At 38.1% G+C, this 28,000-nt stretch overlaps 1 protein-coding gene across 1 annotated transcript; it reads right to left on the bottom strand.

Annotated features, from left to right (window-relative positions):
* Position 1: 1 nt before the first annotated feature.
* On the bottom strand, positions 2–27,925 carry adam8b (ADAM metallopeptidase domain 8b). The gene is made up of 24 exons (XM_041815387.1): positions 27,848–27,925; positions 27,381–27,560; positions 27,147–27,253; positions 24,080–24,153; positions 23,901–23,976; positions 23,348–23,424; positions 20,777–20,981; positions 17,401–17,466; positions 17,251–17,313; positions 16,995–17,164; positions 16,839–16,920; positions 16,615–16,757; positions 16,291–16,477; positions 15,857–15,946; positions 12,710–12,908; positions 11,031–11,133; positions 10,535–10,703; positions 10,368–10,448; positions 10,194–10,278; positions 6,478–6,598; positions 6,234–6,393; positions 6,095–6,142; positions 4,020–4,070; positions 2–1,991 (listed from the first exon to the last, which is right to left on the bottom strand). The coding sequence occupies exons 2-24, from the start codon at positions 27,415–27,417 to the stop codon at positions 1,863–1,865; spliced, it is 2,523 nt and encodes an 840-aa protein (XP_041671321.1). The 5' UTR covers positions 27,418–27,560; positions 27,848–27,925; the 3' UTR covers positions 2–1,862.
* Positions 27,926–28,000: the final 75 nt, after the last annotated feature.

The following is a 28,000-nucleotide window of genomic DNA, read 5'->3' as shown; positions in this document are numbered from 1 at the left end:
ACCTCCCCTGCTGGTCTTCTTTCCTGTTAGTAAGACTGTTCCATGCCCCAGAACACTTGGATTTTTACACAGGTACACAGCAGGGTGTGGTATGCACTTAGTTGGTTTGCAGCTCAAGAAGAAGAGGCAATCCTGCAGGCTACTATGGATGTTTTTATTAATTTCAAGATGCCAGCAATGACCCTCCTTCTGCTTCTATATCTACCGTGCACCCTAGAGGATAAAATGGTCAGAGACAAAGTTTTTTGAAGAGACTATTGACTTTGGAACTCTACTCACAGATGAGGACCCAATTCTGAAGCATGGTTGTATGCAAATCTAATGCATACCATGCCCAAGTATGGTATGCCGCTTCTTTTTACGCTGATCAATAGAACTAGACTTTGTGATGAAGCGTACTTGAATCCAGGCTCAGGTTCCTAATGTGAAACCATCCTTCATGTTTAAAGCTGAACCACAGTAAAAAAAAAAAAACGGGTCATGGGATACATGGAAAGTCTCCAAAATGCAGGATTTCAAGTACAGTGCAAAGAAATATATTATTAGAAAGGCGAGACATTTCCTTCAAAATAAAAGCGTACATTTTTTTCAAGGCACATATTCATGACCTACTGATGGCTATATAAGCCAATTTTGGGTCCCAGCCTGACAGCTGAGAACCAACGCACTCAACAATTTTAGGCCTGATTATGGGTCTGATTTTCTGTAACTAGTCGTAAATATTACTCAGTGATATTACTTGTAAATATCATCATGTTTGATATTTAAATGCTTCTGGAGCAGAACAGGTAGCGCCATCACACGGATGTTGCAAACTCTAAAGCTTGCCAACACAAACTACTGTCTTCTCAGCCAGTAGTCTCACTGTATTCTTGGTCTCATTTTTATTTTTTCACTGTAAAACAGAATAACACCAGGACTTTGATGTGTTTGTTTTTCTTCTCGAGTCACATTTGATCTTGTGAGTTTCTGAGATCTGGCGTGGAATCACCACTGTAAAATCATTACTACAGACAGCAGCTCTGCAGTCACTGCCTTGCTGAATTGTCCAGTGTGTTTTTAGAGGATAATAATTTTAAAAAATGGTTGAAACTGGTAGTCTCCCACATCAGTCAGGATCCGAAACTTGTCTAGTGGGAGGCCAGCAAAAGCGGTCAAAAGCTCCACTAGTGCCAGACTTAATTCTCAATCATTAAGATCTTTGTTTTGTTGTCTTAAGAACCATCTTCACAACAACAGCAGCAGTGTTTTTTTATCACTCTATGAGATCTAAACAGTCTTCCTGATGGTTTGGGCTATTTGTTTTTATCTGAACATCAAATTAGTTTCTTTCACGGTGGATTTGGACTTTTATCATAGTCATGTATCTTTTTTTGTGTTCAGCCATAAATACAGTTCACTTCTAACACAGCAGAGTAACAGCACACTGTGTAGACTCCTCACTTTTTCATTATTACTCCACTTATTGTGCAGTCCCTTGCACTTACATTAAATAAATTAAACAGTACATCATGTGAGCTCTGGTTAGCTCATTCGTATAAAAGTGCATTGAGAAAATTTAGGTTAGAAAACAAAGAAAGCACACAGGAAATGTTTAAGAACAACCAACAAAGAAACTGCAGCATCAGTTCATGCAGGGTTTCCCCTGCAGCAGTAATTCTTTGGTCATCAAAGACGCTTATTCTCAGTCAGTGAAGCTGCGATCACACACATCTTCAAGGCTCTGAAGACAAAGAGTTAACTTTTCCAAACTCTGCAGCTGCTGTGACTCACATGAGTTTGATCCCTTAGAGAGACGCTCTCTCTCTGAATGTGCAGCTACAGCCTGAGTCTCTTCTTCTTTGGTCAAAGTTTGAAGGGTTTTATGTTGGTTTGTGAGGTTGTGGCTTCGGTGGTGGCATTGGAGGAGTGCACGGTTTGGTTCTGGCAGCCGGAGGAGGGCTGGGTTTGACTGGAGGGACAGGAGGAGGGCCCGGTTTGGCCGCTTTGGACTGAAAACACAAAGAAGATGAATATTAGACCCAAGAACAAAACAGGAAGTGGCGTTTTAAATTGTAACAAAACAGATAGCAATTTAACCCATGACTGGAAATGGACTTAAACCCTCACACTAGAGAGCTGAAGCATGATAATCCCCCTCCCCAGTCCCCCTCGTTGCAGCACTCACATTACTCCAGCCCTAACCAGACTTGAACACGGATACGTCATCACATTGTAATATGACACGAAGAGTTTACAAGAAATCTGGCCTTATAGAGTCAGCTTTATGGAGAATTAGGCAACATGACATCAGCTTTACTCACTATGTGGCTTATTTTGAGACTTTTTGCTCAGATACTCTGTAACATTCTGCCCAAAGCCACCCATATGGGGGAAAAGGGAGCCTTAGAGTTCAGCAACAACAACAACACAGTCCATTTTAAAGGTAAACTGTGATGTGCTATATTTCATTTTAAACACATATTATTTATTGTTTCTTCAGTGAAACTCAGCCTATTTCATTGATGTTCAATGATGTGGATGGGCTAATTGATCTAAACCATTTGGCAAGCAATGTCAGACTTCAGTCATGCCATGGCCTGCAACTTTCTAGAGAACTTTTGAACCAACCAACCACCAATGCCACTGATCCAACAGACATGCGTTGGTGTCAATAAATCACATTTGAGGGAGCGTTCATAGGACTTTTCATAGGCAGGCCTGACTCTGCCATTGTTATGAAGGACTACCTTTAGATACTGTACTCTGAGGTTCATAATAAGTCCTTAACTCATCATCGTTTCCTGTATTATGCGTGTGGTTGGCCTTTATTGACCACTTGTAGACAAAATCATTAGCATATCCTTGTTTTTAAGACCATACTAAAGTGGCTTCTGTCATACTTGTGTGGTTTTATTCATGTTGATAGTGTTAAAAGCAACAGTATTCACTCTATGACCCCGTCACAAGACTTATTTTTACTATCTGTCCCAAAATCTGTCTTGAAATGGGTTAAAGGAGTTTCTGGTACGCTGCTCCTGCAGCCTGGAATACGATGCAGGAAAATGTGCATCTCAGGGAGCTGGTCTCTTCAAATCTTTGTAAAAGTACATTAAAAGTGCTGTTGTTCATGACTGTGTTTTAATTAAATGTGCTGCCTGTTGCAGGTATTTAATCTTAAGGAGGTTTTTCCTGTGCATGAGCAATCATCCTGTGCCGAGGCACACCTCTTCAATCTGTGCCAGGGCCAGGAAAGCGGGACCAGCCCAGGAGCACTCACAACAGTCAGACAAACTGAACTTTTGGAGTCAGTCATGGTGCAGACTGTCTAGTGTGAGTGCACCAAAAGATAAGACTGTAATGATTCCCAGGAAGGAAACTCCTACTACAGCAGAACAGCAGACAGAAAGCAGCTATTTAACATGAATGAACCAGTATAACCAAGGCAGTCCTTAGGGCATGGATTAAGACCTTCAGGAGCACAAAAGGACTCTGAAACAGACGGCCTACGATGCAAAGCCTCAGCGCTAGTAGTCATAGAGGAGAAACTATTAATCATGTCGGCACATGTAACTCAGGGGAAAGTGACTGGTTCTGGTCAATAGGTTCTTAGAAATTTCGAACATTAAAGATTACTGAACATCTTAAAAGACGCTTTCACTGATCTCTGACTGGTCCGCTGGCCCACCACTCAGACAGCCTCCTTCATTACAGATGTTGTTCAGCTACTCCAGTTACACAAACTTTCACTCTGAGTTTTTTCAGTGCATCACAGATGAGATAGTCTTCAATTTGGTTACTTCACTGAGGTGTTCTTTGGGTGTTTGCAAGAATAAGTGAAGATATCTATCCTAAAATGAAGGTTAACTATGAAAAAGTCCTTTGATTTGACTCTGTGGACGTCCACACAGGTAATTCAACCCATCTATCATAAAGATTACTTTAACTACTTTACTACTTTGATCATGATGTCATAAAATGCATCAGCCCAGCCCAGGCGTTGATCCTCTGCAGAGAAAGAAGCTGAAGGTGTGACTCACCAGTGTTTGGCTCAGAGGTGGTAAAGGTTTACACGGAGGTTGAGATTTTGTCTGCAGGGAAAAAAGAAAAGGTTATTTTGTTAAATTTTTCACATTAAAACACACTAAAGGCTGTCAAAATGTTTTTACTTTTGACACTTTTGTTAGCAGGTTCTTAAGTAAGCTGCCTCTGTTTAACAGAATGGTGTGCAGGGGACAAATACATCATCAGAACTTTCAGGCAAACTTCTGCTATGGACTAAATTTCACAAATAATGTTGACAAGTTTTGGAGTATGTTTTAAAAGGCACGTTTTTGTACAGAAAGGACGCATGAATAAGCCCATAGGGTTTCGGTGAATTGTAAACTTTTTGCATCAAAGTTTTTCAAAGGAATTAACCCTTTTACTCCTAGCGCATTGTCAACGACGCACTGTTGAAGCACACTTTACATGACCATAATTGCATGACCGTTTGTGCTTTCGGAAAAATTCAAACAGTTTCTGAAAGCTAAGAAACTGTGCTTTGCAGCCAGCATGTGGTTATTTCTGTAATTTCCCCTTTTCCCACTGAGATTCTAGCATGAAGTTCCCGTTTTTTGTGTTTCTTCATTTTAAACTGTTAAAACACTTAACATGCAGTAATATGTAAATAACTGCCATATATTAAAAGTTGTAAGTAAAGTGGAAAAATGGGCAAAAGCATGTACTCACAGGACATTTTCTGGGCCTTTTATGGTTAAAATAACAAAAGAGCCCAGAAACTCAGTTTTAACTTAAACAGTTTAAAAAAAACACTTTTTAAACATGCAGTACATTGTACACAACTGCCAGATATTAAAGTACTCTGGAATAATGGGCAAAAGCACTTACAAGACACTTTCTGTGCCATTTAAAGTTAAAAAAAGAATGTGTCCAGAGGCTCAGGAGTTAAAGGGTTAAAAGCTCCACGACCCACTCTAAAACTAGCACAACCCACCATTCAGCACAGTAATCTCAATCAACTTGTTTTAACTGTAGGAATCAAGGATGGGATTGGCATTTTTTTAAAAAAAATCATGATTAGAAATACTTTACAACAATGTATCATGGCAAACCTAAAAGATTAGAAAATAAAGATAATTAATATGTGAGGGAAAAATAAGTCAAATGTATGGGGGGAAAATCTAGATGTTTTTTATCATAAAGTTGTAAATTTACAAGAAAACCAACATTTTGAAAATTTATGGGAAAAAAAAATGCAAAATTTCCAGGTAAAAAAGCCAAAAATTTTGACATTAGAAACTCAAAAATTTCAAGTTTTTCAAAATCTTAAATTTATGACAGTGTGAAGTCAAAAATTAACAAATAACCAAACTGAAAACAGTGGTTGGATTTTTTACTTTTCCACTTTATAATCCCTAAAATTCTAAGATTTTGTCCATGTACATTTACAACTTTTAAAGTAAAAATGTATAGTTTTTTTCTTGAAAATTAAGATATCCTCTTTTATTTTCTATCAGAACTATCAGGGCTAAGGAAAAAAAGGTTGGGGACCACTGCCCTAGGTCATGCTTCCTCACCACATCAACCTCTTACTCTCCCCTCAAGGTGTGGACTGTTATTTTTCGGCAGACTATTTTTCCATGCTCCTGGTAATGTGCAAGGACATCCACAGCACTACTGGGGCTGTGTCAATCCTCCTTCCTGCCTGTCAGTGTCCTCAGACAGCTTACTCACCACATCTACGCCTCACTTCAGTCTCAGTGTTTGTCCCAAACATGCCTGAAACTTCTGCACTGTTCTGTATATATGCATGTTTTTAATCATTAAAGCCATTGGAATAAGAGAGCGTGGGTTGTTCTATTAAAAAAGTCTGGGAATTCAGCAACAGTTTGGTGTCTTTTTGTCTTTTTTTTTTGGGGTTATCGGTGTACCATCAACCTGATTCTCTAGTCTTCTGCACACCACATGCCTGATTCTAGACAAGTTTCTCCGTGTTTATTTAATTTAACTTTTGCCCTACAGAAGCAGACTACAGTCGCCAACTTTGAATGTGATCCTCAGCTTGCATAATGCCTCAGATCACATTACACCTTGTTTTTTTTTTACAGCTTACCGGCTCTGTTTGTGAGGTCGGCGATGCTGCAGACGGTTTGTTTGGTGGCTGTGAAAAGAGAGCAACCTTTCAGTGAATTCACTGGTAAATCTGTAACCAGTCCTTACAAGAATATCTAACAGGAGTTTTCTGTGCGTACCTGTGGAGCCGGTCTGCAGGGAGTCACGGTGACAATCAGAGGAGTGCATACTTGTGTTGCTGTCGTTTCCATGAAGGTGGGCAGGCTGATCTGAGGTCTGTTTTTAACACTTGGTTCCTGGAACATTGGATTCAGCTTCCCTGGAGCTGAGTGTACTTTCCTGTAGTAACAGAGAGGATTCATGATTTTAAAGAGATGGACATTAATGGAGCTTCAGTGAGATACAGGATGATAAAAACTCTACCTTTTAGAGGCGTAGTTGTCCCTGTTGTCCTTTTTGCAGCACATCAGACCTGCGATCACCATGGTGATAAGCAGGAGGACGGAGAGAACAGCGCACACGCCGGCAATTATCGCACTCTGGCCTGCAGACAAAGACGAACAGTTACAGCTTTATTTAAACACTGACACTGTTGTTTTTGACCTCTTTATGTCAGGCTGCTTTATGTCTATAATATTAAACATAAAAGAACTTCTAATAGGCTGCATTCATGTACATTTATAGCAATGTTATTTATATCTGTGCTAGCTTTTAGTCATGCTAGCTGCAGTTAAGGGGAAAATTATTGAATTCAGGCCCACTTTTCTCAACAACTGATACATGGATTTCCAAGAAATTTGGAGTAGATATTCATCTTTCTCAGGAGTTTATCTGTGTTTACTATGGTGGTGCTTCAACTTTTAACTGAGCGACACTACTTGGCTTTGTAATGGGATTATCAGTTTAGCTCAAGGGAGTAGAGCAGATGCAAAGTCCTCCAAACATCAGCTACAGCTGGTCTCGTGCATGAGTTCCCCTCTTTCACTTCATCAATACCTGCAGATATCTTAAAATGTCATCAAACCTCCTCACATCCCCACAGCCCTTTTTTTAGTGCTCTCCTCCTTTAACAAAATTACAACAGGCACTTTTTAGACATGTTTACTTCTCATGTTTTACATCAGGGAGAAGAGATGTGGCTTTTTTGATTTAGAAAAAAGTACCGTTTAAACTAGTAGACAGTGTAAAAGATGTAGGAGGTCATTAGCTGACTGTGAGAGGGGTGCTTTCTCTGAATTGATAGATTTCGTCATTTAAGTCCTATCATAGGATATTATTAATGCATTTTGTGAAGACAAAATACATTCTTCTCAAAACAAAAACAATATGACCCCAGCACCGCTCAGCCCCGACAGCCTCAGCTGTTTACTTCATGTTTTGAATTGAGGACTCCGTTCAACAAAGCAGCACTCCCTACAGTGTATTTACCAAAAAAAGAAAGCAGCATTTTGGTTTCATACTGATGGAGCAGCATTCAGTTCATTGAATAAAACTATACTGATAATGTTAGTTGACTACCTTTTTTCCATTTGGAGGACCAGCAGATTTTACAGTTATTTCTTAGAGAATTAAACTGTCCTTTATCGTTAATAAGGCAAGCAAAGTTATCAGTTTACCTCAAATGCCCCTTTCTGAACTGTACAACTGCTCTGTGATAGAGAAAGCCATCCTGATCAGAGAGGACCCCTCTCACTCCCTCCACCATTCCTTCCAGTTGCCACTATCAGCCAGACAGTACAAAGTCCCCCAGCCCCCAGAAAAACATCTACAAAAACCTTCATTCCCTCTGACATAATCACCCTGAACAATATAAAATAGACTCTACACAATGCTTGTTTTTATTCGTTGACACAAAACTTCTTTACTTTCTTTGTGCTTTGGATTCATATGTTCTTTTTTAACTTAAGCTTTGATGTGTTCTTTGAACTTTGGCAAAGAAGAATTGCTGTCACTCATCTGACAGACAAAATCCATCCATCATCCATCATCCATCCATCCATCCAACATAAATTGATTCATTTTTTATGCATTCATCTCTCCAGCATGCAGTATTTCCCAACCACCGCTCCATCCATCATCCATCTATTCATGATTTTGCATCCATCTATCCATTCATCCATCCATCATAAATTGACTCATTTATTTATACATTCATCTCTCCAGCATTTAGTATTTCACATCCATCATTCCATCCATCATTTTGCATCCATCCATCCATCCACACTGTAGACATCAATTTTACTCAGAAACACTGAGTTGAATTAACTCAGTTTTTTGTAACCTGTTCTACATACATATTATAAACAAGTTACCTGTACTTCTTGGTCATAACAGCAATTTACTTTGGTTTACTTGGTTTAAACAAATTAAATAAAAGGTGGTTAAAATGGAGTTGTGTTAACTTAAAAATCCAAAACAGCTATTTCAAATCTATTTCTATGAGCTGATAGAACTCATTTTATTTTTAAGTGAACAGTAATCAAACAATTTAAGTATTTTTTTTATAACCTAAATTATTTGAGTTGTGACAAATCTGCAAAGTTTTCCCAGAATGCCTTTGGGCGCTAAACCTTTGTGCACCATGAGTGAAGTTGGTGTCTCAATTACAGAGGTCTCACCTATGGGGGGCAATGTTAATGTAAATGAATGTTGGATGGCACACTGACATTACTGAAACTACTGGTTCAGTGGGTCACTAACAGCCATTGTTGCAAATGATGGCACAAGTTAGTTTACCTTAGGTGAAATGATAACTAAAACTTTTCAGTGAGCACGATTTGTCATATTAATATAAGCAGTCACCTATGATATTTTGAACGCTGTGGACTTATCGGTGTTTACGGTGCACTAAAAATATTATGTATAGCACACTCAAAGTAGATGATTTAGCCTAAGTCCTGCAAACAAATTAACATTTGAATCTCAGTTTTGAGCAATTAAAATAATAGATTTTAAACTAGTAGTGAATACTTAATGGTTCATTAAGAACAAGTACTGCACACTAAAACTAAACATGTTTGTTTAACTCACAAAAGTCAAGTGTAGTTTACTTGTTATTTTTGAGGCGATGAGTTTGCAAGAAGCTCAACTAATTTTATTTTACAGTGCATAAATACATCCATCCATCATTTTGCATCCATACATCCATCTATCCATAGATGTAGACTAACACTAAATCCAAAATAGCTGCTATAATAACACTACGGGGGAAAAGCTGTTAATAGTAGTCTTCCTGGTTTGCACTGCAAGCTACTCAGAAAGCATTCTTGGATCAGTTGCAGCACTATCAACAGCTTTTTTCTCTCATCATGATAAATGTTTTTCTTGTTTTTTTTTTTTGTTTTGTTTTTTTTCCATGATTAGTGACATCTCATATCTAAACCGCACATTTTTTTCATTCAATTAACATGATTGGTTGAAATTTAAAGAAAAAAAATTGGGTCACAATTTTAGGAAAGAGTAGGACTATTTGACTGAAAAATAAAAACACTCTAGATGCCCTAAAGAGGTCAACTCAGGCAAAAAAAAAAAAAAAAAAAAAAAAAAAAAAGGGGGTGGGAGGATGTCATATAATATGCGGAAAAGGCTGTTGGTTAAATTTCATTACCATTTTGGTAAAACACAAGCCATCAGCTTGCAAAACACTCAGATTTCACAGATGATTCAATTTATTCTGATGAGAAAAGGCTCCTTGTTCTGGGGAATTTCACCATTTGGCTAGATCTGTGATTTAATATCCTCTTCCTTATTTTATCTGAGTTGTTTCTTCAATTAGTTGCACAATTATTTGGCTATTTCTGTTGAACTTCTGCAAAACTGCTGTATAATCTGAGTTTTTACAATGTTTTAAACTCTTAAGTGGACATCCACTGCAGTCCAACTTTAGTGTGAAGTGAGAGGAAAATCTCCTTAAAGTCTGATCACTTTTAAGATATATCAGTAACACCTAATGAGGTCAGTGCTGACACAAATTTGGAGATCAGTCATAATGAATCACTCCTGTTTCTTACTGGAAGAATGATTCAAGCAGCAGCTGTGACCTGCTTTTGTCTGAGCCGCTCACTAAGAGCTGACCTTCAGTGGCAAACCTGCTCATAACTGCTTACTTTAAATCCATAAACAGGAAAAGAGTCCTGTACCTTGAGGTAGATCGGCATACAGGACGTCACAGTATGGTGGAGCCCAGCCGGGGTTACAGCTGCACTCATTCTTGTGATTACACACCTACAGACAGAGAGAAGAAGCAGGCTCTTTTAGTCCAGAAGAATTCAAATAAAAACAGCTTTGTGTTTGCACATTTACAGCTCTTTTACCCCGTTGTTGTTGCATTTCTTTGCACACTCCTCCCGCTTCCCATAAACGGATACGTCCACACATCTGTTGTCAAAGCAAACCTGCACACAAATGTTTGATTTCTAGTGAAGCATCCAACGAAAACCACTAAACTTCCCGTAATGTTTCTCCTCTCTGAATGTTTTACCTTATTTGGTCCACATCTGGTCCCTTTTGGCACCATGTCCATGTTTCTGGTCTTGTCGTCATCCACTGCTACTTTACATTCGATTCCAAACAAGGTGTTGTAGGATGCTCTTTTACCTGTGATGGACTCTCCTCCTTCGACACAGAATATCGATCCACACTTCAGATTCCTGCAAGAAAGAAACATTAACAAACTGATGGAACACCCGTTGAGACTTCTGAGAGCACAAATGCTGCACAAACATAAAAACTAGAATAAAAAACAACATTTAATGGAAGTTTTAAAAGTCTGCAGCTTTTCTAAACTGGCACTGGTTCATTCTGTGGGGGGTATAACCATGAAGCAAAATTAGAGAGTAAGCAAGAATCAATTTAAAATAGCTGCCAAAATTTACATTGCTTTGTGGATACACCCCCCCGGGCTCTTTCAGGGTCATTCTGTGATTAATGCTGAGTAGAAAATAAAGCAGCGCAGTGTCTAAGATACAGATACATACTGTCTAGCACAGGAGATGAAGCCTGATTTGTTCTTTCCACAGTTGGCTCCTTCTTCCCCTCGTTTGTTCAGGTCAAAACACAAATCAGGTCCGACTCTGGCTCCTGGGGAATTCATGGTTCATGGTTAGCCTCTAAAACAGTGGGCTACAGAGAAGTTTCCAGTAGGTGATGAATATGTGTAAGAGAAAAAAAATCAGGGAAAGGTCTGATGTACAGAAGCCTTAAGTGGACACACATAAATCTTATTTTACTCATTTTCCCTGTGATACAGTGAGTACATTTTAGTTTTCTCAAAATCTCAACTCATTTTTCCCTGCGATAACACTACTTTAATTTGTAATATTCTTTAAAAAACAACCAAAATGTACATGTTTCATAGGAAATGAAGTAAAATAAAATTATGCATGCCCTCCCAGGGCTTCTGTAAGAACACAAGTTTCCTCGTGAATGGAGTTGATGACCCCCGCTTTAGTGTTTTATAATAGTAATAATAATAATAATAATAATAATAACAACTTTTGTTTATATAGCACTTTTAAAAACATGGGTTTACAAACTGCTTTGACGTGTAGAAGCAAACAGACGAACAAAGCAACAAATCCAAATAAGACAGAACAAATGACACCTGACAACATCAGCAAAATCCACAACAATTATAGAATCTAACCAAAAATATGATTGAGATAATAATTCATCAACAACTAAATACAACAAAACTAGATGTCATGTGATGCCATGCATCTAAGGCAAGTCAGAGAACAACCAGAGTGCAGTCATCCTGTGATACTACACAACTAAGGCATTGTGGACCTCATTGGGATGCAGGCAGGACACGGACATCAAGTCCCCTAAAAACAATAGAACCAAGTTTTGTTGCTCTTTTGCCTTAGATTGTTTTTAATTGTCACACAGAAGGTATTTTTTTTACTTGATGTCATCTTAGCACACTGGTCCTGACTATAATAATTCTGTTCCTCCTCACACCTAGAGATTGAGGATGAATTGACAATCAAACTTTAACCTTGTGTGAAAGAGATCAGTCCTGGCTTGCTTAAGACTTTGGACATTATTTGTCTGTTTTGACTTACATGTCAACATCCACAGCCTCCTTAAAACAGCGTATCTTAGTGTCCTGAAGTCTGCACATCCAGTTTCTGTTTTGCTGACTTAAAAAAGCTCATATTTCATACCCTGCAGAGTTCATATTAGATGCTAAGGCCGTAGCTCCAGGCAGTCTAATCCTTGCATAACTAAATTCGGCGTTGTCTGTCTGCTCTAGGCGTGAAGTCAAACATGTTTTCAGGAGATGTCGGCTTTGCCAGCATTGTCTCCTGTCGAGGATTTTATGATCTTTGTGGATCTCAAGAGTTGGAGTTACATAATATGATGTTGTCATGTTGTGAGCTCAAACTTGGACATGGTAAACAAGACTCTGATTTAGATATACGTCTTTGTACACATGGATATTTTCTGAGAGAGCTATTCAACAAGTCCTGTGTACTCCACTGGGTACAAATTTCCACAATCACTGTAACAATCTTGCTCAGAAGGCGCTATTTCCACCACGTGACAATGAAATGCACAGAAATCACTAGAGCTGCTGTATATCTGGATGTCTAAAGCTGTGTATTAAATGAAAACACTGAAACCCTTGTTTTGACTTTAAACACAAGTGTACCTTGTCCAAACAGCCTCCAACAGTGCTGCTCGTATGTTGGACACTGGCCGTTGTAGCAGTAGCTCTGAGTCTGGTAGTTGCACGGTTTGCCGTTCATCTCAAAGCTGTCTTCAGGACAATCCTCCGACACTCCGGTGCAGTACTCAGGCAGGTCGCAGAAACCGGCCGAGTTTCTGCACACACTTCCAGACGCTGAGAACTGTGGATTGGAGCAGATTTAAGATGATTTAGTACGGATTAAAGCAAAAACAGAAGCTGGTTCAACAGTGTTTTTGTAATTATCTTGTGTATGTCTGTGGTGTTGCATGCCTTGTGCCACCTCTTTGAAATTGTCTTCAAAGGAAGGATGTGGTGAGTTACATGGGAGCAGCAGCATATCACCCTCTGTTTCCTGTTATTATTGAAGTGCTGCTGTCTGACCATGGACTGAAGAGTAACCTTCTCTTGGAGCTATTTTAATGCCCTCAGTGATTAGCCAGCAGCAGGGTGTGTCTGTATGATAAAGCTTTTATGTAGCCTGCGCTCAGTCCACTGACACTTGAGCTGAGTTGGCTTTTTTAACCCTTTCTTGAGCTTTTTTCTCCTGTGTTGCTGGCACATTTGTGACAGACAAGCAGTCCATGGATTGGATCTCAAATAAATAAACAACTTTTAAAGGGTCTTACATTCTACTGATCTGATATGACATCTTTGGAAACTTTGGGCTTTTCCTCATTAGCCATCGTGATTTTTATGCCTCCATGCAGGCATTAGTTGAGGCCAGAGTCATTCTGTTTTGGTTTGTCTGTCCGTCCATCTATTCTTGTTAACATGATAAAGGAACACTTGGAGTAAAATCTGAATGCCATAGGTCAAAGGTCAGTGTGCCTACTGTTCATCTTGCATTTGTAAACACAATATCTTGTAAATACTAAGTGAGACTTTCTTAAAACATTGCTCAATTGTTAACTATGACTTAAAGATGAATTAGTTGGAATTGGAGGTCATAGGTAAAGTCCAAGGCTATTGGGCCTCATGTTCTTCTTCTGCTTTTAAGGCCATTCTCTTAAGCACAACATCTCAAGAAATCTTTTAAAAGTTTTCTTCAAACTTAGCACATAGACGTACTATGACTTAAGGCATAATTAATTAGATTTTGGAGGTCAAAGGTCATAGGCCCAGGTCACTTGGTCTCATGTTCATTCCTTGCTTTCATGGCAAGTCTTGTGAGCAAAATATGTTTTTGAGAGCATTAAAGGATTTTCCTGAAACTTTGAACAAATGTCCTTTATGACTTAAGGATGACTTTGTTTGATTTTGGAGGTCATAGGTCAAAGGCCAAGGTCATTGGGACTCATGTTTATCCCTTGCTTTCCAGGCTGATCTTGGAGCACAATATCCTAAAACAAATTCTAGGGATTTACTTGAAACTTTACACAGATGTCCACAGTATCTTTTTGATGTATTGATGTGAATCTGGAGGTCATATATCAAAGGCTAAGGTTACTGGGCCTCATGTTCATCCTTTGCTTGTACCGGGAATAGCTCTGGACTGCTTTGAAGGCTTTTCTTCAAGCTTTGCACAAATGCCTACCATGGCTTAAGGATGACAGGGTATATGCAGGAATCTTGAAGTTAATTTTAATACCTTTTTAAGACTTTTTCAAGACCTTCTCAATATTTTTTAATACCTCACCACCACTTCAAGCTGTAACCATTTACATCAGTGATACAGCTTGCTGTGGCGCTCTCAGAGACAATTTACGAACGCACCCACAATAGCCTAGTTTTTTATGTACCTGTTCATCTTTGTTTTTTAATAAAAATAAATAAATTCACACGCTTTTATGATGTTTCTGGGACTCAAACTCTTGGACAGCTAATTCAGAAAAAATACTTTAAAAATTTAAGACTTTATAAAGTCGTGATAAGACTTTTGAAAACTTTTTAAGGGTCTTAATTTTCTCAAAATTGATTTATCACCTTTTAATACTTTTCAAGACCCCGCGGATACCCTGGATGAGCTGATTCTAATTTGATGTCACAGGTCAAAGCTTCAGACTTTCTCTTGTTACTCACTATGATTTTTTTGCCTCCGTGCTAGCAATGGTGGAGGCCTTGAAACATTAAATTCAGCGTGTCTATTTGTCCATGCAATTTTTCTGAATGCTGTAATTCCAGAATGATATTCGGGATTCCCTTCAAACTTACACAAATGCCCACTATGACTGAATGATGAAATAATTCAGTTTATGATGTCCTTGGTCAAATATCAAGACTACTGGGCCTCATGTTCATCCTGCAAATACCTGCAATGTTTTAAGGACTTACAAGATTTGTGGGTCATAGCTCAAAGGTCCAAGTCATGAGACCTGGGTCATGACCTTGCTTACGAACATAATATTTCAGGAATCCTTTGAAGGATTTTCTTCAAACTTTGCCGATACATTCACTGTCTCTCAAAGATGGATTGCTTGGATTTTGGAAGTCATAGGTCAAAGGTCAAGGTCATGGGGCTTATGGGCATCCACTGATTGTGAATCCAATATCTCAAGAATGCTTTGAGGGTTTTCCTTCAACTTAGTCAAAAGTGAAAGATCCTTTATGATCACATTATCTTAAGATTGCTTTGAGAGATTTTCTTCAAACGTTGTACAAAGGTTCACTCTGACTCAAGGATGAATTTCGTTTTTTGGGGGATCATAGGTCAAGGGTCAAAGTCACTGGGCGTCATTATCTACCACTGTACTTCCCTTCACCCTGTTGTTTCTCCTCCTCTGGATTTTATGGATGCAAGCAAGCATGTCAGAGTGTTTAGTCAAGTTTGGGTCTGATTGAGATGTGTCCATGCAAATGTAAGTCGATGTCCAACCACATGATCTAGCTGTGTCAGTCTGACTTTAAAACTTGACCCACATTTACATGCATCTTAGAAGTCCAGTTTATTCAGACTATAATAGTAATTCAACATTTTGCAATTCTGCAAATGTACTGAATTTGATCACAATAGCATGCAGACATGAATATCAATCTCAAAGTTCTTCCATGCAGCCTCACAGAGAAGTTAACCGATGCATTAAATCGGCATTAGAAAACATGATTTTACTATGTGTTTCAGCTAAAGAAACCTTATTGAAAGCTACATTGAAGGAATTTGGGTAATGTTACCTGGCAGTTGTCACAGCATTGTCCATGTGCACACTGGGATCCTTCAGTAAGACGGCACGTTGATGCATCACAACACGGGTTCTTGCATTCCTTGAAGAGAAAACATTCTTGCTCAGTTGAGTCATGTTTTATATGTATCTAAACCTTGAACATTACAGAGATGAAATCTCAGCCAAAACTCCTCACACAAGCAGCACCTCTGCCAAGAACAGTGTGCTCTGATAACACATGAGCACAGAGGAGAACTATTTTAACTTTAAAGGCCAAACTTACGCTGAATAACCCGAATCTTCGCTTTTATTAGCTGTAAACTCTCTCACAGGAAACCACACCAGTCAGGGGTGGCATTTTTCTTCACCAAAGGATATATTTAAACTTTCCATGGTCCACAAAATGACTAATTTAGGCCGTTAATCCTCAGCTGAAGGTTTTACCTCCACAGTGCCACAGTCACACTCCTCCCCCGGGTCCAGCAGAGCGTTTCCACAGCGAGGGCCCACAGCAATGGTCCTCACAGAGCTGGGTTTGGTCAGACAGCTGGGCTGAGCTCGCTCCATAAACTCAGCGAGCTGCTCCACACTACAGCTGCTAAAAAACTCAGGGAATGCCAGGCTTCCTGTCCTAAAGAGGACCAAAAAGTTAATAAACACCTTTTTCCTTCAGCATAAAAAGTCCATTGTTAAAAGTGTGTGGCTATCTAAACATCTAACTATTATTTTGATAGAAAGGCGCTTGTTTTAGGGTTTTAACATTCTTACCTGAGCTTGTCTGCCATCACACAGTTCCCAGAGCCGTAATTTGGACCACACACACAACCAGCAGCATCATGAGACAAGCCAAAGTTATGTCCCATCTCATGAGCGATGGTGGAGGCGAGTCCTATCGGGTTATCGTGATGATCCTGGCAGAAAAGGGCAGACTTAGTGCTTCAAATTCAGTGGACAAAATCACAAAATACCCAAACAAAGCAAGCGACACCTACTTGGTTGACTCCACCAGAGTTTCCAGTGCACATGGCAAACTTATTTGCAAGTCCTACTGTGTCTCCTTCAAAATCTTTGCCCCTGTAAAGACAAAAAGTCTGATGAATCTGGAACTATCATCAAGATGAGCATGTACAAAGATAGCTGAGACTTACGTCACAAATTGAGCGTTGTCGTGCTTCGTCCTCCGCAGCAGATCAGACTGACGCCAGATGAGGAAATTATCCAGAGCTGTCTCAGAATTAAAGTCTACATCAATGTAGTCTCTGTCCGTCCAAATCTCCAAACCCACCAGCATGATGCGGATGTTAAGAGTCCGATACAACTGCAGGAAGAGGGGGAAACATTCAGAGGGAATGCATCGGAGGCTAAAAACAACCAGAGCATGAGCTCAAAGAGGGGAAGAAATACCTTATCAATGTGATTGACCACTCCAAGGATACGGGATTTTGTCTCGCTGCCGTATCGTTTATACTGGAGAATGAGAAGAGGCAATTAGACTTAACTGCTGTAGGAACAGAACTGGCTGCTGTAAATTAATCAGAATGAGATTTATTTTACCTCAGTGTTGTCCACCACAACAAACAGCTCAACAAACCTCTGTGGACCTGAGATCGGTTTTGATTTCTAAAGAGAAAAACAGAAAAGGAGATTTAACATTCATTCAAATATTTTCATTTAAGTCAACAAAAGATGGCACAAAATTATAAATTCTGGACAACTGTCAACTTAAGCTCTAAACTCAGCTGTTTGTAACTTGACTTTCGTCTCTGCAGTTGTAATAAAAAGACCCGCTATTTCACAAACAGCAGACTTTATCTGCTACGGTTTCAGAAGTTTTAATATTTTTTGATACAACATGCTTTGACTGTATCCATTATTTTTACACTCAGTTGTACCGAAAAGTACCAAAGCCGTGAGGAACAAGACACATAAACAGTCTCATTTTCAACCCAAACCCACCGCAAGCAGAGAAAGAGAGATTGTTTCATAGCCGTTGTGCTCTAAACAATTCAGAAACACGACGACACCTCCACACAAACATGCAGGAAGGAGCAGATTTTGTTTGATTTCTGCTGAAGATGCACTCTTTCCTGTTCACTATGGATGTTTCAGCCCTTCCCTCTGTCACAGCCTCTACCCTGCTAATTGGTTATTCACCATTCTGGAGTTGACACCCTCCAGTTGGCTGGTCAAGTAGATAGTTGATGAGCTCTTGTCTGACCAAAATCTTGACAATCACGGTTGCATGTTGTCTGGCAGTTATGTTTATAAATTACAACAAAACTGGGGGAACAAGTGGGTCATCTTATTTGTCACAAGACTGTACAAAAGCAATCATCTTAAGTTATTCTGTGTGTAACTCTAAACAGTTGTTGTGCTGTGATCAGAGAAATACATAATACAATACAAAAAGACCTATAAATACAAACAGATGTACGCTGGTCCTCTCTGAGTCAGTTGTCAGGAGAAATAGAAAGTGAGTCCCATTTTATTTTGCATTGTACCAAATATGATGATCTAAGAGAAGTATTTGTCAAAATCCTGAAATTCTGCAGTTGTCTGATGAGCAAAAACTGAAATGGCTGTTTAAGTTTGGTGTGTTTAAGCTTGCTACTTTTGTCTCAAAAGCCTGGAAAAGAAGACAAGATGCTTTATTTAATTAACTAATTCTTTGTTTGTCTCCATCTTCTTTTCTGTTCTATAATGATGAGAGAACTACCATTTACTCTGATCCTGGTTTTGTCTGGATTCTTGGTGTCATGTAAGCCCATGGGGGCTGGGCATATGATTGTATGTATGACACAATAATAAAATAAAAAACTTCAAACTTCCATAGATTTAACAATGAGGTTAAATAAATTATGCTGTAAAAAGCTTGTCCTGTTAATTTTTAGGTTCATCTACAACAGTGTTTCCCAACCCCCCCCATGTACCTAAGAAAAGATAGCCAGACTGCAGGAAAACCAGAAGTCCCGTCTGCTCACCTGTTGGAAAGTTGGTTTTCAGAAATAAACTGGTTTACAGCCTGATTCAAAAAACCAAACATGTCTCTTTAGCTAATGTCTTCACGTCCTCTCACTGTACGGGGGGTGAATTTTTTGTACCACAATGGTTTTGATTATATTTAGGAAAAACCTCACTGCACACTGATTGGCACGTCTCATTTGACAGATAGCTCGACAAGCAGAGGCTATGTTTCTGTCAACCAGAATGCTAGCTAGCTAGCTGACAGGAAGTCAAGCTTAGTGGGTGGGCCGTTAGGTTGATCCAAAGTTTGGTTGAGACTGCGATTTCAAAATGGAAGCTGCTGTGGATTGGCTTCAAGAGCTGTTTGAATCCGCCTGTTGTAAGCAGCTGGCTGACGTCACACAGGGTTTGTCCAGTTCTTTCTACAGTCTAAGATTCTTCCCCCTTTTTTCCCAGTGTGTGGAAGTAATTTCAGCCTAAGAAGTTTTTCTTTGGTTGACTACAGGCTCACATCAGTCAGCAAGTAAGATTCTAATCAAATTCTAATCAAAGTAAATGTACTTGTACTTGAGTACAGCAATCTGGTACTTTTCCACCTCTGCAAAAGTCATATTCTGGTATCTTGACAACTGTAGTTTCAGTATTTGAATGCAATATTCTACACTTGCATGTGAAAAATTACCAAAACTCTAAAAAAAGAAAGAGGAAGTGGCAACAGGAACCAGAACAGGAATATTAATAATAATTCAGTATGTATTAAATCTAATTTCCAATCTCAAATTCAGTAAACTCAATCAGAAATAATCATGTTTAGAGAACTTGTCTCAAGCTGAGTCTCATCTTGAATCCCTCACACATGAATAAAGCTGATTAAAATACTTAGATCTCATACATTTCTCTTTGAGTTTTTCTTTTGACAGATTATTTTTTCAGCTTTATTTTGATAGGACAGGATCTGGATTCAAACTCCTGACCAGGGCACTGCAGACTGTAAACTCTAAAGTAAGGACGTCTGCTCTACCAGCTCAGCCAAACCAGTGCCGATTTATCTTTGCTTCTCTCTGGTTTTGCCATTTCATTTCCTCACACATGAACTTTTCCCCTTTAACAAACGTCAATTTGCCACTTAGACCCGTGCTTTCCATTACTTTGTTCTCTACTTTGCATGTACAGCACTTCCTAAATTCATTTTAGCTTTTTTTTTTTTTTTTTAAATGCATGCTGCATATCCAAAAAATATTTGGTTCATCAACGACCGGAGGCAATGTGGTTCAAATTCTGCCATGTGCAAGTCATTTATTTTGTTATGTTGTGCATTATCTGGAAAAATCGATCTTTGTTGGCAAAAATCTGCAAATTAGGCGCAACAGGACAAGAGGTTCCATCACATAAACAATGAAACCATGATAAATAGAGATTTGACACACTGGCCTGCAGTGAAACATCCAGGGAGAGCTATTATAGCATAAAGAGGATGTTAAAAATGTGGTGTGTCGTGACGTTACAAAGTCTGACATTTTATTTCACCAAGTAAGAAGTGAAACTGGGGCAGCAGCTGATCTTACTGAAATTGTTACTCATTGAACTAGCAGTGAAAAGTAAAAAGAGTACATGTTGGCATGATATCTTTGTTAGAGATGAGAACACAGTGTGCAGGAACTTCATGTGAGAAAATGAGTTTTAGCTGTGTGCTGCATGCTGACTGTGACTGCTGATGTTCTACTGAGTTAATTATCCATCCTCGATCACGGCATGCATGTCCTCAGATGTCAGACGTTCAGAGTGCGGTCAAAGATGTCCAGCTTGTTTAGATGTGCTTGAGGCTGTTTCTATACAACAAAATCCAATGTTTGTCTAGTAAAGATGTTTGTACCGGTCTGATGTTACAGTGTTACTGTTTAGCATCATTTTAAACTCCAGAGTTTCAGTCACTACCCAGTTACAGTTGGTTTAATAAGTCTCCTACCCATGATCTGGACCTGAAGAGGGCTGCGGGGCTCAGGTTCTGCTCGTGGTCATAGACTGTGGTGGTGCTGGCGTTGTCGGAGGAGCCACAGCCAACGGTGCCGCTGATCTTCAGGTGCTCCCGTCTGTAGACTGCATGATCTCCATCGTCAGAGCGTCCCAGAGGTTCGATCAAGTAAACCTGCTGCTGAGCCTGCACAAAACCACTGCAGGAAACAAAAAGGCACATGGCTTATTTTAGAGCAGTGTTACTCAACCCTGCTCAACCAAAGAGCCAAATTGTTCAAAAATACCTTTGCAAAAGCCACAATCTAAAAGTGGCAAAAATGGCTTGAAGTAGCAATAAGTCAAAGGTGGCAAAAAAAGGTTCAAAAGTGGCAAAAACGTGGCAAAAAAAGAGAGAAAAGTCACTCAAATGGGCAAAAAGTGGTCAAGAGTGGCAAAATAGGGCAAAAAATAGTAAAAAGTGGTATTTAATGGCAAAAGGGAGCATAAATGGGCAAAAAAATTGTGAAAAGGGGCAAAAATTGGATAAAAGAAGCTAAAAGAAGTCGTAAAAATGGGCATAAAAGAGGAAACAAGCGATATTTAATAAAAAAAAAGGTAGATTAAATGGGCGAAAAGTGGTGAAAAAATGGTAAAGAGGGGCAAAAATGGGAAAAAAGTGTCATAAGTGGCAAAAATCTGAAAAAAAGGGGTACTTAATGGCAATAGGTAGCCTAAATGGGCCAAAAGTGGCAAAAAAAAAAATGGGGAAAAAAGGCAAAAATGGGGAAAAAGTGTCAAAAAGAAGTAGCAAAAATGGGCAAGAAGTAGGAAAAAAGTGGTATTTATTTATTTATTTATTTATTTATTAGTTTATTTGACAGAGGCCATGCAAAACAAAACTGTCAAGCCAAAGTTAGCTATAAAGCTTATTCTCATCTGTGGTCCCTGGGCAGGAAGATGTAAAGGAATATAGAATACAAATGATTAAGACAAACATTCTAGCATTTAATGGCAAAGATAGATTAACTGGGTGAAAAGTGGCATAAAATGGTGAAAAAGGGCAAAAATGGGATCCATCCATTCATTTCCATCCATTTTCTATACCGCTTATCCCATTCGCGGTTGCAGGGGTCTGTAGCCTATCCCAGCTGTCATTGGGTGAGAGGTGAGGGCAAAATGGGATAAATGGGACAATTAAGTTTGACAATTTAAACCCTCTGTATAAGTCTGGGAAACAAACTGATTAATGTGATTAATTTCTGAGGTCAGAGTTTCCCTTTTCTAAGGTTTCCTGGGGGAATCATTTTTCAAATAAAACATAAAAGAAACACAAATCATCACAAAAGAGCCACATGTGGTTTAAGAGCCACACATTGACTATCACTGTTTTAGAAGCTCTGAGACCAGTCAGCTCCATAAAAATGATATAAACAGCAAAATGTTCTGACAGCTTTAAATGTGGAGCCTGTTAGGGCTGGGATTTATATATTAATATACAAATGAGATATAGGGTAAGACATCAACGTTTATAACAGAACCACAACTTGAGAAACACTGATTTGAATCAATATAGTATATGTGGATGTTTATTTGGAAAAACAAACAGATATCAGGCCTAATGCTCGGTAAAAAATGCTGATAACAATAAGAAACACTAACAGCACTATGATCATTGATACTCTATTCAAAATGTTTAGTCGAAGTAGGGAGCTGTTCATTTCATTCAATCAGATGGGCTCAGGACCAGGGAATCTGCAGTGCTTCTGGATGCTGTTGATAAATGGTTTTCTCTTTGCACGGCCTTCATTAAAACTGACAGACTTAATCAACCAACAGTGGTTTTCTGAAGTGTTCTTGAGCCCACGTTGTAATATCCATGGCACAGGCATTCAATCTTGTTTTTTTAGCCTTGCCCCTTCATGCAGAGTTTTCTCCAGATTCTCAGAATCTTCTCATAATATTGAGGACTGCAGATGGTGAAATCTCTAAATTCCTTGCAACTGCACATTGAGGATTGTTGTTCATAAACTGTGACTACTTATCATTGCAGTCTCTGTTGACAGTAAATAACAGAGCCTTTCAGGAGTGCTCCTTTTCTACCCAATCACAATACTATCACCTGTAACCAAATAACCTGTAGTGATTTTGGGTATTTCTGCAACTTCTACAGTCTTTTCCTGTCCCAACTTTTTTGAAACATGTTGCAGGCATTTGATTCAGAACGTGCGTGCGTTTGTATGTATCTTGTCTTGTGCCTTATTCAGTTGAAAAAAGGTTGAAAGGGATTTGCAATTTATTGTAGTCAGTTTTTATTCTCAGATTACAAAACGTCTCAACTTTTCTGGAGATTGGGTGGTAAATCCAAATAAAGAAAGCAACTCTGAAAGTAAGTTATAAGTAGGAAGGTTAAAAAAGGTTAAAATAAATTTTCCATCACTCAAAAAAGGAAACGGAAATGCAGCAACAATCAAAAGTACAAAACGATTAACAACCTCATCATGACGAAACAACTTTCACAAGCATTACAGGAACTTTCACTGCAGATAATGTGGATGGAAAATAACAGGTTTTCTTCTTTTCTTACCTGATTCCTGAACAAATCCCCACACTGACTGAAGAGTCTTTCATGCCTTTAATGTGGCCGTGATAGAAGCAGTGCTCCTGCAGAAGAAGAGATGGGTATTTAATGAAAATGAAGGTAGTTTTTTTACTTTACATTCTTCTTCAGTAAACAAAGAGTTCCTTTGTTTATGATCTCAATGCAAGTATGAATAACATGAGAGGAATGTCAGATCTCTATCATGTTTGAGTCACTAAAACTCCTCACTGATAAGGTGGAATGAGGAACTGATAACCAGGCCTGCTCGCTGTAATTACAGGGTCCATGAGTGATTCAGCAAACAGACCCTCCTTCAATCTGATTTAGTCATATTAATACATGCCCTATCTGGGAAAAAAAACTCTCTTAAAACATACAAAAGAAAAGATTCCTACCATTACCAAAAGAGGACAACTGTACTATGTAGGCATACATACAGACATACATGGAAGCTGGCAATGAATTCATGTCAGGCTCAGCTGGGTGATTACTGTATTACATTTGAATACTCTAGATGTAAATCAAAGAAAAATCTCACCTCATTTGGAGATGTCGTCACACGTTCTCCATCTTCTGAATAATGTGTCTCAGTGTAGTCTTTCCCGATAAGATTCCTGTAACATACAGGAAGGAAAAGCAAAAAGTTTTATCCTGATGCTTAAATACTTATACTGGTGTTCTTAATGAAAATAAAAATGTGTATTTGATAATGTATACCAGTTTTTTTCCAGATGAATTGTGTGGTTCTTCCCTTCAATGGCCAGCTGGTACTGAACCGTATCAGGATACAGCTGTTGTAAAGAAGGTTTCCATTACTCAAAGGCAATTACATATCATTAAAGATCAGTTACTTTAAAGCTGTGGTTCTCATCTGCTGTAGTGTCAGGACCATCATCACCTCCTTGATGACAAACTGTGACCCAGATTTCTCACATTTTCAGTCACAAACAAACATTTTTGATTAAAAATGGGTCCTTGAGAAGGAACAAAAGATGTGATGGAACAAATAGATCAAGACATGTCCTTCAAAATAAAAGCACATCATAGATTTTTTTTAAACACATATTGGCAAAATTTTCATGACCCATTTAAAAAATGGCTTCACAAGCCACTTTTGGGTCCCGACCCACCAGTTGAGAATCACAGCTGTAAACCACTTTATAGTAAACGTAGTAAAACAACAGCAATGTAAAACCTTTACTACAGAAAAATACTGCATTCAAGTCTTTAATTTCATCAAAACTGTATGATCTTTAGCAGCTAAATAAAAACGTTGCACCCTCTCAGAGCATTGTTGAGTAGTTTTTTTTAAGTTATTTTGTTATTTAATTGTTCCAGTATTAATATAACCTTTATATATAAACTAGATCAAAAAGTAGCTCAAAGATATAATTTTTACAAGGAAGAGGAATGAGGAAAGATGAGTTTGAATATCTCCAGATGTTTATTTATTTAGTTTGGGATCTGTTCTTTCTTTGCAGACCTTCAGGTTTTGTTTCCTTTTTTCTTTTTTGAATAACGGCATCCATAATGCTTGTATGTTGTAAATAATCATTACGTTTGTGATATAAATTTAATAAAGTAAAACATATCCATTGCATTTTCATGGTTTTGAATAGAATTAATATATCTGAGAGATTTTTTATCAAGGTGTTTTTATGTATAGCTTGGTTAAGAGAAAAACTTTAATAATCTATATCTTGTTCTAAAACAGAAATGACTGGTAATTCCTGAGACATATTAAACCAAGTGTGAAAGAAAAAAATAGTGTTTAACTTTTTATTACAAAGAAATTGTTTTGATTTACTATGTCTAATAATTCATTTAAAAGAGGATATATGTTCCATTCTTTTTTAAATGTAATCTGATTCATTAAGGGTTTTTTTCTCTTCATTTTTTTTGTAGATGCATTTTTTATGTCTCTCTGTGGGTGTAAGATAGATCATTTTGCTTTTCCTTATCTCGCATGTTCAAAATAAAACTGTTCAATCAGTAAATCAATCAATGTACCATTGCATTGCCCATGTAGCAACAAGTACATTAATGTTTGATTACATTTCACTCTAAAGGGAAACTCGGCTAACTTCTAACACTGCTGAGAAGTTAATCTATGCCAGTATTTAGGTTATTAAAAGACTAAAAATAGCCCGGAAAATAGAAACTGTGTCACAGTTACCCGGATATCAAATAGTCACCTAAACACTCCTTAAGGTTAAACAGTCCAGGAGGCGCCGGCTGGTTGCAGGAACAAAGTGACTCACAATAAAGTCACAGTAGGGTCATAATCAGTGCAGTGAATTATTTCTTACATTAACATTCATTGTCCTTTCCTACCACCAAGTACCCAAACCCCTAAATTAAAATTTATTTAAACTGACTTTCTCTTGAATGCATACATATTTTTTATTTCATCAAATGACTTTTAATTTACATTTCCTTTTATTTACTTATCATTTGTAATATTTTTGTAATATTTTATCTTTTGCTGTTCTGCTATTGCCTTCCTTTGTTGTCTCAATTTATCTAGAAATTTGTGATACATGTGATTTATCCGTTTTTTGTTTGCATCTCCTGTGATATGATGCCCACAAATGATTATTCTGATCCTAGAGTTATTTTTCTATTAATAATTGCTTTATTTTCTCTGCTATTTTTTCTACTTTTTATCCTACATACACATTAATTCTTGTTACTGCTTTCATATTTTGGTCTTTCCACTATTTGACTTTGTGTTCTACTATATATTTGGCCTAAATACTGATCCCTATCAAGTTACTTTCCTGAGATCAGACTTTTGCTTTTTTTTGTCAAAGCACTTTGGAACCATCTGTTTTTAACAGGGTGACTACACACTTTAAAAATCCAATTAACTGCTTTTTAGGACACTTTTAGAACCAAACTGAGAACTATTGAGACCACTTTTTGCAGCAAAAGTTAAAAATTAAAGGCATGCAAAATATCAGTACACCGGGCCAGGGCTGAATTTGCTGATTTAATTCACTGTGCATGAAATGGCAATGAGAGATTTTTTGGTTATAATTGCCCAGACTTGATGGGTTTCGGCATATTTAATGCCTCTATTTAATCAACATACAGTAGAGAATAGTGATATTCATCATAACACAATCAGGTTTTCTAAGCTGATTTTTAACAATGCAAAAAAAAATTAAAACTGAATAAATTTAGCCAAAATTAAGCTTGTATAAAGAAATGTATTAGTCAAAGTGCCTTCTATAAATTTATGACCTCTCACAAGTAAAAAACTTTTCAATACTTTTATGGCCTTATGTTTAAAAACTCATATTTAAGACTTTTCAAGTGGGCTATCTGTTGAACCCTGTTTAAGTGTCTAACATAAACAAAATAATATGATCATTATCATTTATGTTGTGCCTTAAAAGTGCTTTTTTCCCCAAAGAAAAGGCTAAATTATTAAAGCATTTACTCTATTATGAGATGTCCTTTATGGGTCAATGATAATGTTAGTTAGCATTGTCAGACAGTATTAGGCCTACTACACTCTGTACAACTAGTGACAATTAACATTCAATTCTGATTTTGTTGTTTAAGGGAAAGCAAAATAGTTAAGCAGGTAAGTAGCATATGCCTTTTTTCAGCTTTACTTCTTCAAGCTTCTTTATATTAAAATTTACTTCATATATTCTAAAAGCTCTTCATACTCTTTGTCTTTCAACAAACCTAAATAAAAAGTATGTGCTGATAAATGCAAACATCAAACTAAAAAGTGTGGTATTTCCCAGTGAGACAGGTGAGGTGTACTCACCTGTGGCTCCTCCAGACTTCTCCTCTGTCTCCCTGAAACTCTCTGAGGTCTGACCACCTCATACCTGTCCACGTGAGAGAGCATCCCAGAGCTCTGCACGAGACAAACTACACACAACACACAACAGTTACTAAACTGTGCTGTCCTGTCATGGGCGCTTTAATGTAATCCTCCAGGAAAATTCCTGAGAACAATGTGGCATTATAAATTATTTAATGTAAAGTATAAACTTACCCCATGTCAGCCACAGCGAGACCGTCAAGGCTTCCATCGCGCTCCTCTCTGCCCGGTATCTGCCTCTGTTCTACCGTTACTCCGCCGAGAATCATCAGGCAGCTGTTCCGTTAAAGCTCCGCCCACCTGGTTCGCTTATCACCGCCTCACATAGTAACCGGAAACAACTGGTCAAGCTTCCTTTGATAAGAAAACATACTCGAATTGATTTCCGGTGATGTTAAAAGTGACAAAAGATGTTTAATAAAGTGGTGGGTCAACGCAAACCAAGCAGAAATAGTAAAAACCGTATTTTTTCTCTCGATATTCAAGTCCGGGTTACGTTTTCAGCATCATTCTGTTATTACAAACTGTTAAACTGACAGCTGTTAAACGCCGTTATCCATTGATTTCCATTAAAAGCTCGATTTAAATGTGAATTACGGTTAATGTATGAATAAAGTAATTTTAAAAACACGTCTACATACGCCAGTTATCTCTAGGTATTTAGCTGAGAGACGGTGAGCGCAGTTGAAGAAGTTTGTGGCTCCGTCTTCTTCTTGAAAATGACAACTCGAACATTAACGTTCTACCTGTGACCAGGATATGGCTCCGTCTATTTCCTGAAATATATTTTGGTT

Source organism: Cheilinus undulatus, linkage group 20, assembly GCF_018320785.1.
Source record: "Cheilinus undulatus linkage group 20, ASM1832078v1, whole genome shotgun sequence".
Classification (NCBI taxonomy): domain Eukaryota; kingdom Metazoa; phylum Chordata; class Actinopteri; order Labriformes; family Labridae; genus Cheilinus; species Cheilinus undulatus.
The sequence above is the reverse complement of the archived record's forward strand: the minus strand, read 5'-3'. Positions and strand labels throughout refer to the sequence as shown.

What these genes read in the sequence shown, in the direction of transcription:
- adam8b (XM_041815387.1), bottom strand. Translation starts at nt 27,417, where the DNA reads ATGGAAGCCTTGACGGTCTCGCTGTGGCTGACATGGG. An exon ending in ACTCTGGTGGAGTCAACCAA is followed by an intron (nt 16,758 to 16,838) that starts GTAGGTGTCGCT and finishes CTTTTCTGCCAG; the next exon opens with GATCATCACGATAACCCGAT. An exon ending in TTGGAGGCTGTTTGGACAAG is followed by an intron (nt 11,134 to 12,709) that starts GTACACTTGTGT and finishes TGAATTCCCCAG; the next exon opens with GAGCCAGAGTCGGACCTGAT.